This window comes from Prosopis cineraria, unplaced genomic scaffold (genome assembly GCF_029017545.1).
Source record: "Prosopis cineraria cultivar Desert tree isolate PC_DT_omini unplaced genomic scaffold, ASM2901754v1 PC8, whole genome shotgun sequence".
Lineage (NCBI taxonomy): Eukaryota > Viridiplantae > Streptophyta > Magnoliopsida > Fabales > Fabaceae > Prosopis > Prosopis cineraria.
The window spans coordinates 956,177-967,022 of NW_026555339.1; the positions used below are offsets into that span (position 1 = coordinate 956,177).

At 33.2% G+C, this 10,846-nt stretch overlaps 2 protein-coding genes across 4 annotated transcripts; both read left to right on the forward strand.

Moving 5' to 3' along the window:
* The first annotated feature begins 1,346 nt into the window (after positions 1-1,346).
* On the forward strand, positions 1,347-5,592 carry LOC129318949 (histone deacetylase 2-like). 3 transcript variants are annotated; one of them, XM_054963960.1, is made up of 13 exons: positions 1,348-1,568; positions 1,646-1,701; positions 2,197-2,314; positions 2,683-2,745; positions 3,007-3,075; positions 3,146-3,312; positions 3,417-3,481; positions 3,556-3,602; positions 4,292-4,336; positions 4,436-4,486; positions 4,841-4,927; positions 5,117-5,204; positions 5,284-5,592. In XM_054963960.1, the coding sequence occupies exons 1-13, from the start codon at positions 1,482-1,484 to the stop codon at positions 5,382-5,384; spliced, it is 1,044 nt and encodes a 347-aa protein (XP_054819935.1). In that variant the 5' UTR covers positions 1,348-1,481; the 3' UTR covers positions 5,385-5,592. The 3 variants fall into 3 exon arrangements, with proteins under 3 accessions (XP_054819933.1, XP_054819935.1, XP_054819936.1); XM_054963958.1 differs by having other exon boundaries at positions 1,347-1,568; positions 5,117-5,592; XM_054963961.1 differs by having other exon boundaries at positions 1,476-1,568; positions 1,646-1,796; positions 5,117-5,592.
* A 4,103-nt stretch (positions 5,593-9,695) lies between these two features.
* Positions 9,696-10,606, forward strand: LOC129318990 (abscisic acid receptor PYL2). The gene has a single exon (XM_054964017.1). It carries the CDS (start codon positions 9,782-9,784, stop codon positions 10,343-10,345), a length of 564 nt encoding a protein of 187 aa, XP_054819992.1. The 5' UTR covers positions 9,696-9,781; the 3' UTR covers positions 10,346-10,606.
* Positions 10,607-10,846: the final 240 nt, after the last annotated feature.

Consider the following 10,846-nt stretch of genomic DNA (forward strand, 5'->3'; position numbering starts at 1 on the left):
TTTTATTTTATTATTTTAAAATTAGTGTTTTGTAAAATATTTTTTAAAAATAAAAATAATAAATTATTATTCAAAACAATAATCACAAAACACTTAAAAGTTATTTTTATTTTTTTATTTTTTAAAATAATATTTTATTTTTTTTGTTCTTTAAAAAACTTTTTAAAAATATGTTATTAAATAAATTTTTTTATTCTCTTATTTTAAAATCAAAAAGTTATTTTTTTCAAACAGGCCCTAATCCACGAAACTGTGAAATTTTCTCTGGGCAGTCACGAAAATGTGATTCACAATCATTCATTACTAATTTAATAAATTTCTAATTCTAATTACATACTAACTATCTTAAATAAAAATAAAATATAATTATAGAAATATAAAAAATTAAATAAGTAAACCAGAATAATTGAACAAATAAATTAAGTGAAAAAATATAATTTAAAATTTTAATAAATATTTAAAATTTGAAACAAAAATAACAATTTGTGTGACAAAAAACATAATATAAATTAAAGTAATATTTGAATGGATATAAATTCTAAATTTAAAATCATGCTTTTAAACTTTTATATTTAAAATTTATTATTTATATAATTAAAAAAATTAAATTTAAAGACAATAAAAAGGAAGAGATGGGAATTGAAAATAAGAAGGTAAATTTGATTTGCATTTAACTAAATTGAATATACTATAAAAAAATTTAAGATTGTCAACAAATGATAATAAAATATGAATTTAAATATAAATAAATGTATAAATTTTTATATATTTATAATATATTTGATTCAAATCTAAATCCAACCTAATTCTTTGCATCCAAATCCACCATGAAAAAGTTTGCTATGGATTTCATCAACTTTTAATTTTTTTGTTTTTTTAAGGACGAGCATACAGTTTACTCATTTCTCAAACTTAACCCAGTATCATTTCTTTGTTTTCAAATTAGATCCTTGATTAATATTTTTTTATTTTTATCCTGACTTGATTAGTGTGTTGGAGACATTACGGATTTGATCGTCTTCTTTTTAGAAACTTGTAGAATATGAATTTGGCAGGATTACAATGAAGTCCTCCCAAGGAATTCAATTATCCCCAGATCCTATAAGATGAGATCAAATTAGAAAAGTAGAGGAAAGACGGGGGACCCTTTTTTTTTTAATAATATTTTATTATAAAAAATATTTAAAAAGCCCTGTTAACAAGTTGTGGGGCCCACTAATGAATTTTCAGCATCAGGAGTAAGGGGATTCGAATTTTAAATGTTTAGAAAAAAAATCACACAATTGAATGTAGGGTATGGTGACGGTGAAGCTGAGAACAAAAATAATACTTAATTAATTAATTTTTTTTTTTTTAAGTGAACATTTTCGGAGCCACCGCGGCTCTCTTATTCAGTACCGTCATCCGCTGCCACGGTTGAAAACTTTCCCATTCTCGGCGAGTATCTTCGCGGCAATCCTGGAATTTTATCTAAACTATCGATGTCGTATTCTTCAATGAACGACGCTGAAACATTTCGCAACCGTATTCTTTCCAGTAAGCTCTACTTCGACGTTCCCCTGTCGAAGGTAAACTACTTGTGCTTGAATCTCTGTTTGCGCTTTGAATTATGTGGCTTTTTGGACTCATAATTTTGATAAATCAGGTTCCACTTATCTACTCGAATTCGTACGATATAGCGTTTCTCGGCCTAGAGAAATTGTAAGAAATCATGCACTTGACTACTTAATTCAGACTTCTTCTGTCATGTCCAATTGTTGAAGTTCTTGGGTGATGATAATTCTCTCTGTCTTTGAGTAAGCTCAAATCGTCTCTTTTCACTTTTTGTTCATGGTTGGGAGCGAGATAAGACGTATACCAAAAGCTTATGCTGGTCAAGGTATCAGCATAAGTGCATAACATCTCGACGTCATTAATTTTTTTGGGGGAGTATCATATTTTAGTAGCTCGTTATGGATCACAATTCCCTAAGGCAAAGTTTTCGGAGTCACAGCGAGATGCTTCTATGCTTGAGAAAATTTTGAGTTGTTGGGCCAATCAACTCATCTTTCATATAACAAGTTAAAATCTTCAGTTTGGTATATTTCAAGTTAATCCTTGAAACTGGCAGAGGAATATACGGAAATTTAGGGTGACTTTGGCTCAATCCTCACTTGGTGACTTTGATGCCCTTGAACTACTCATTTGTTGATGCAGGCACCCGTTTGATTCGTGTAAATGGGGACACATTTGTCAATTCCTCATCTCTTTTGGTACTTTGGATAAAAGATGCATTGTCGAGCCTCTGGAAGCTTCCCAGGATGATCTTCTAGTGGTAATCACTAGTAAATGATTATGTTTCAAAATAACCGCTGCATATAAATTTTTTGGTATTAAGTTGCATTGCATGCATGTGTTTTCAATATGATGGTCGATGGACGAGAACTCTTGGGACCATCTCCCCCACCCCACAAAAAAAAATAATAATAAATAAATAAAATAAAATAAAAGAGGAAAAACTTTTCATGTTTCTTTGGAGCTCAATATTTTGAATTTTGTTCATCGAGAATATTGGACTGATCTTTTTATCTACTGATGGCATAATTTATAAAGATAACTGACAATCTTTCTTAAAGCAAAGTGATTTAAGCAAATTATATAGTGCTGCTGAATCCATTTTTCTTTCCACCCTTTCCTTCACAGGTACATTCAGAATCATACTTGAATAGCCTGAGGAAAAGTTCAAATGTTGCTAGGATAGTTGAGGTATGTTCCTTTGGGTTGTGGGCGAGAGGCCTGAAACATTTGCTTTATGTTCCTATATTATTACCAATGCTCCCTTTTCCGTAATTGCGGGGCTCCTTTTGTAACTTATTGTCAAGGTTGTGTCTAAATTAATAGAGTATGGAATTCAATCTTGACATGGTAGGGTAAAAGAAACTGATATGATGAGATGGAAAGCCTGTTTTTCTTGTTCCCTGTAACAGCATACTTTCAAATGACTCTTACCTAGCGGTTTCTGTACAGGTCCCCCCTGTGGCTTTACTCCCTAATTGTCTTGTGCAACAGAAAGTTCTTTTCCCTTTTCGAAAGCAGGTGAAGTAACTGTTTTTGAAGTTTGTTTGGCTAATCTAAAACTAGGATCTCACTACTAGTCAAATGATAGGTTGGAGGAACTATATTGGCAGCAAAACTTGCGAAAGAGAGAGGGTGGGCCATTAATGTAGGAGGCGGTTTCCATCACTGTTCTGCTGAAAGAGGAGGTGGATTTTGTGCATATGCAGATATTTCTATATGCATCCACTTTGCTTTTGTTCGATTGAATATATCAAGGTACTGCTATATCTAGGATATATGGTTACAAGTTACCAGCTGCTACTAAGTAACATTTACCTGTATAAAGAAGCAGTTTCTGTATTTGTCTGCAAAATATACAGGGTGATGATCATTGATCTTGATGCACATCAAGGAAACGGTCATGAAATGGACTTTGCCGTTGACAGTATGGCCAAAACAATTTCTCATGATGTTTGGATTGATATTTCTAGGAATCCGACTCATGGTTTGTAATGGCAGGCCGTGTCTATATCCTGGATATGTACAACCCTGGAATATATCCTTTTGTAAGCCATCTACTCTTAGATCTGTTGTGCATTATCTCTTCAAAAACCACCCAGTTTCTATTTATTTTAAGCAGTTGTTCTTCTCTATTCATTCTCCTTATCTATTTAAGGATGCTGACTAAAATGCTGCCAGCATGCACCAGGTTATTGTTATGCCATACATTTTGTTTATCATTGTCCTTTGCCTTGTTAGGGGGAATGAATGCTTCTCTATCTGTATCCCGTTGCTGTCTGTGGACTGAAAAGCATATAAGACAAATTTTCTGTTTTTCTTTCAAACTAGGAATCAAAAATTGTTGATCTACAAAAATAGGGAGAATTTATGTCAAGCTTGATGTGATATGGATCTCTTTGATTGCACCAGAAATCGATATGCAAACTAAACAAAGTATGCAGGAAAAGGTGCAACTGATACAGTATTGAAAATGGCTTTATTAATACATGTAGCATTTACCTTTTTACTGTAATGTTTTGCAATTATTTAAGAGTATTGTTTATTTCACAAAGCGTGAGAAGATAATGAGAGAACATGTGCCAGGGGGAGCATAGGTAGTGCATTAACAACAGATAATCTTTATGTGTTATTAACTTGACCTGTGCAGCGGATCTGGTAGGGTTATCATTCTTTTTCTGTATCTTGGTCAACTTCTGACAATCTGTTATATCCGGCTCTTTTTTCCCCAATTTAGGATTATGAGGCAAGGCATTACATAAATCAGAAAGTTGAAGTGAAGGTGCCTGTTCATCATCTCTGTGAACGCCTTGATTGTGTAGGTCCTAATTGCTCTTATCTGCTTTTATGTTAATTACTCGTTTTCTGAACCCTCTTTCAGAGCGGGACACTTACTGAAGAGTACCTGCAAAAATTAGACAAAGCACTTCAGGTATTTCATCGTAATCATTGCTATCTTCTAATCTTTGTTGGTTTGAATAGTTTACTGCCCGAATACTATTGGGTGTATCCATTCAATTTTTATGTTCTTCATGAAACATTAATCATATTTTTCCAATTATACTCTTTTCTTCACTGATTAAGTACAAGGCATCATCAATTACTGAAGTAACTTAAGAGCATGATAGCAAAGTCAAAAGAAATTTTGACATAGTAATTGCATTTCTTAATCTATATATTGAAAGTTCTAGACAATAAGTGATTGACCAAAATGCTACAATGGAACTGATATTAAGATAGGTTTGTCAGCTAATTTTTTTTTTTTTCCTTTTTGATGTAATTCAAGGTTGCTGGGAATAGGTTTGACCCTGAGCTGATTGTTTATAATGCTGGGACTGACATCCTTAAGGGTGACCCATTAGGCAGGTTGAAGGTAAAGTCATTTATGGGCTTACTGTTTTGCAGTAAATAATCAACTTCTATTCATTGACTTCGGGGGCCGGTCACTATCTCCTATCAGTAGTTTCTATGTGAAACAAATAAATCGTTGCAAGAGTGTATTTTGCGTTGGTTTTCTTTTAATTTACCGTAGGTGGTGCATGTGTTTGGTTTGTACATGCAGATCAGTCCTGAAGGGATTGTGCAAAGAGACGAGAAAGTCTTCCAATTTGCTCGTGAAAAGAACATTCCAATTGTCATGCTCACATCAGGTTTTCTGCTTCAAGTATTTCTCAGCTTATTTCAATACTTTTATTGCGTTGTCCTTCATATAGCCTTCCATGTTATCAGGTGGTTACATGAAATCCAGTGCTAGAGTCGTTGCGGATTCAGTTGTCAATCTATCTGCGAAATGTTTGATACAGACGAGTAGAAGTCCAACTTCTACATAAGATGCTCCTGCACTGAAGATGCGTCGCAGGAGTTTTCATGTCCTAAAAGTGTATGCATTAGAATGTTGCTATATCAGAGTAACTTGCATGTGTAGTTTTGATGTAAGAATAGTGTATGTAGGAGTTGCAACTTGCGAGGACACTTATGGTGAAGATGTATGCATTAATAACAGCATAGATGAGTTTGAATTTATAATGTATTTTGTCATCTTGGCTGCAAGAATTTGGACCAAGTAAGAAAAATCACGTGAATTTCTATCTAGATATTATTCATTATATTTAAGAAAATCATGATGAACAAAATTTCATTCAACCTCTTTTGACAAGTGATGAAGTAACTATTTCAAACATTCGAAATGAGTTCTGTGCGTTAACATGTAACAGTAGTAACAATAATGATCTTGGTTAGAATATATTACAGGGGAAATATTACTAAAGGATCACCAGAGGCATTTTATTTCAAAGAAGGAGCTGAGATTTTGATTTTTCAATCCATCCCCTTGATCCTTAGTTGAAAATAAATTGTTATAAAAAATAACTAAATTACTCTTGAAGTTTGAAATAAGAAGTGCTTACAATCTATAAATAACATATCATGATTAATAATAAGAAGTTTAGAATTTAACAAAATTAAAAATTAACAACGCATGTTTAATGAATAAAGTGTTCACTTTGTACAAATAACTTAAGTTTTAACAACAATCAATTTATGATTAATAATAAGAAGTTTGGAATTTAAAAAGATTGAAAAACGAATAGCACATGTTTAATAAAACAAGTGTTCACCTTATATAAATAATAAGTTATTCAAGTTTTAACAACAATAAATTCATGATTAATAATACATTCAAAATTTAACAGAATTGAAAAAAATGATAATGTAGGTTTAGTGAAATGAGTATTCACTTTGAATAGACAACAAGCCAGCTGAGTTTTGACGCCAAATAATTCATGATTGATAACAATAATTTAGACTTTAATAAGATTGAAAAATTGACAATATGGATTTAACGAAACAAGTGTTTGCCTTAATAAGCAATATATTATTCAATTTTAACAATAACTAATTTATGATTGACAACAATATGTTCAAACGTTAACAACCAATTTCTATTTAATTATTTCTCTTTTATCAAGGGGAGCAATTAATTCATTTCCTGTAGAACATTTTTTTTAACTAAGAACTAAGAGGGTTCAATAAAAAATTAAAATCTTAAAGTTCTTATTTAATATAAAATATCTGTGGTAGTCCACAATTGATATTTTTTCTATATTTTATAACTATGTTGTCCTCCGCAACCAAAAGTAGATTCCCTGTTTACATGGAGTTGGAAAAGTATTTATCTTTTTGCCTAAGGAATGATAAAAATTTTAGTCTCTCAAATTTACTTTAATTATTAATTTAATTTTTTAAGTTTAATCTTTATTGATTTGATTTTTTACATTTTCTCAAATTATTATGCTAGTACTTTAAGTTTTAAAATATAAATTAAATTTTAAATTAATTCAATGTGTAAAGTATACTTCTTTTGTCCAAAAATAAAGATATTTTTTAAGAGTTAAAAGTTTAAAAATATAAGATATTTTTAATATTTTAAGGTGTAACCATTGTATTTTTTTAAAGTATCCTTATTAAATAATTAGTTTATATTTATTTTAGAGTAAAAAATTTATAACATAGGGTAAATATAAAAAAATAGTATTAGTTTGAAGATAAGTAATTATTTTTTAGGAAGGGTAAAATTCGTTTAAAAATGCCTTATATTTTTTAACAGATGAAGCATGTTAATAACTCAGCACATATAAGTAGTTAAATGAGAATAAATTAGTCATCAAATCAATTTAATTTTTAGCAGTACAATCTACTTTGTTGTATTCTATTAATTTGGCTTCCAAAAAAAATTGAGTATGTTTTTCTACATAAATAATTACACGCTTTTAATCAATTAACATGGCTACCATCAATATACCCTTAGCCAAGCTAGTAAATTTTAATAATGTTATCTATTCTTTAAGTAATAAGAATCAAAACGATAATTGAGACAATTTTTAAATATTTAATTAATAAAAAATTAAATATAAAAGATTAAATTGATAATTAAAATAAATTTGAGAGATAAAAGTTTCATTATTTCTATATTTAATTTGTATTATTAATCTTATCTGCAATATGGGAGGGACCTGATTGGAATCAACTAATGTCTGAGCTAATATGATTTGTTTATATGCATGCTTCTCAAAACTTCGATGACGAAGACAAGAATTAATTTGCAGTACCTTATTCTTTAAGCTGACCTGTTGCCGAGTGCCTAGTAGCAAACAGTATATGTAATAATATATTGAAGTAAACAGAGATACTGATGTGGAAGCAAGAGAGCGTGGCGTTTATAAGCTCGAAGGGTCGTGACATTTCTGGTGCTCCTCCAATAGGAAAATGGTAACGTTCATTCTTAACTGCCAATAATACGAGCTTTGGGACAGACGAAGGGAAGGACGAAAAGCGTCGGTCCAAAGACACTTTCCCTTTTCAGGAGTTCGTCCGCTTTATAGCTTCTGGATTTCTCTATTGAAAATAGTATTTTAGTACCACAGGAATATGGGTGAGTCATTGATGTGGAACTTCATGATTGAATTGTGGTTTAAATATAATGGAGGTGGAATTAACAATGAATAGGGGCCAGTGCCAGGCGCTCACAAAATGGAGAATCTCAAGTTCCCAACACATTACACAAGTCTAAACAGAAATTCCAAATACAGTCATAAGCCCAACATGCCTAGTTGTTGTACAGTACCCCATCTATATGTTGCGTTGTTTTTCTTTTTTCTTTTCCTTTTTCTTTTTGTTGGGTTGGCCTTAAACTTCGCCACAGAAGAGTCGACAAGCATGACCATGCATGTTGGAGTCAAATCAATACATGATGATAAATAAATCCACACACACGCCGCTGGTTTTTTTTTTTATTGTTTATAGATTTTCACTATTGAAAACATTCCTATTATTGAACATTACATGCGAGTATCTCTTACAACAAAAATTTAAATTTAAATCTTAATTCATGATATTATAATATATCAGTTCTTCTATCACAGATCTAATCCATTAATGCCACTCTTGCATTAGATGAGAAGGATAATATGATAAAATGCAAAATACCAAGCCCATGTGCACAAGACTGCAAAGCAACCTTAACATTATAGAATTAAGGATTTATTTGGTTGGAAGGGAGGAAAGGGAACCCTCCCCTCCAAATTTGGAGGGATCCCCCCTCCCCTCCCCTTTAAACAAATATAGTTTAAGAGTTTGTTCATTGCACTTCTCACATGATCCATGATCCATCTATATATCTTGCCTCGCCTAATTAGTCTCTTCCTCTAGTAATTGTCTTCTTGCTTATGTATGTTTAGTGTAAGGAAAAATATCTTTTGTAAAACAAATGAGAAATGCACAACAATTTCATTTTTAAAAATACCTTTCTAGCTACCAAACGTTACTTGTATATTTTAGTTACACAATTCAAAGGTAGTATATATCGTATCAATTTGACTTATATAGAATACGCTTGCAAGACGTTGAAAAATTTGACAGCAATACACTTGATTTCTTTTTCCCATACTGCTGGGAACAACAATGACGTTTTGTTGGGGATATATATTTGATATTTAATATGAATCTTTAGGTGGTTATGGTATTTGTGTGTGTGAAACGGCATGTTTTTACTATTCTAAAACATCGCCCTTTGATGTATAAGCCTCCTTCAATAAAACTAGCCCAATTAATTGCCTCGTGCGCTTAAACTTTGGGCATGCACCTCACCTATAGTATGTGGACACCATAATTTGTGTGCGTGTATATGTATTGAAACCAACAAGTCAACAACATTCTTAATAGCCAGGTAGCCAGAACAAATTAAGATTGTCGTCTTGCGTGCGGGAACCAGGTCTATGTATAGTAACCTATTACCAAATTTGAGTTTTCTTAAAGATTGATCAACATAATGGGCCTCCTTCAGCCTTGTCAGTTTTCGAATATATTATAATATGGAAAAGTCAGGCCTCAAAAGAACAACGGAATCACCCAACAGTCTAGTCTATTTCCTCCGTCAAGTCGCCAAGGACAAGCCCCGAGAATTTTAAAATCAGAAACAACACTTCTCTAATAGCTAGATTATGTGTGTGGTCCACCCCTTTCATTCACACTTTTTTGATTAAACACCGAGACGTAGGCACTCGCATCCATACATGGTCCTGAATCCGGATCTTGCGGTATATATATGTATATATATATATAACTGAACTGTCCAGGGCAAATATGTCACTACTCGTAATATATCCAAAAATAAATACACAGAGATCCTCTTGTGTGAGAGCCCACCTTCACTACTCATAGCTAGCTTCCAATGGCCTCAGAAGCACAGTTTCACGGTCTAACAGCAGCAGAATTTGCAGTACTTGAGCCCATCATCAACAAATACCACAAATTCGAAGATCGTGCCAGCACATGCACTTCCATCATAACACAGAGAATCGAAGCTCCGGCTCGAACTGTGTGGGGTTTCATACGGAGCTTCGAGAGCCCTCAGAAGTACAAGCACTTCATTAAGAGCTGCAACATGAGAGGTGACGGAGGCGTGGGCAGCATCAGAGAGGTCACGGTGGTTTCGGGTCTCCCAGCATCCACCAGCACCGAGAGGCTCGAGATCCTAGACGATGACAACCACATACTCAGCTTCAGGGTAGTGGGTGGCCAGCACCGACTCAAAGATTATCGCTCCGTCACGTCGGCGAACGAGTTTCAGACGGAAGATGGCAAGGCGTACACTATGGTCGTGGAGTCATACATCGTGGACATACCTCCGGGAAATACTGCAGAGGATACGAAGATGTTCGTGGACACTGTGGTGAAGCTCAACCTTCAGAAACTCGCCCTCCTTGCTATCTCAACCCTCCACGCACACCGTTAGTTAATCTGTGATCAGTATGCTACTGATCATGTTTGTCTGTTGATGCTCATCCTTATTGCTACTGATTCCAGCTTGCTGTTACTTTGATTGTTTCTTCGTCTTAAATATTTCTTAATAAGAAAATCAGTTTATTATGTCGTCACTGATCATGATCACGACTTAGCGCGGTCACTATAACTTTTTTAATTCGTTGGAAATTAAACTGGTTCAAAACCATGTATCATGACACGAATAATATATAATTCCCGTCATAGTTTCTTACTGTGGTGGCGCAGCGTCAAGGAATAGGATTTAAAGCTTCCATGTTTAGAGAGTCAATGATTGATATATCCACTTTCAGGGTAATGGATTATAATATGAGACTAAAATATAGAGGTGATAGTAGCTAGCTGGCAGGGCAATGCCATACAAAGAAGGAACGGAAAAAGAAGCAGCAAGTGGTGGGATGGTGGGTGGGGAGTTGAGAAACTTCTCGTGCGGCTTAAATTAAATGTGAAGCCT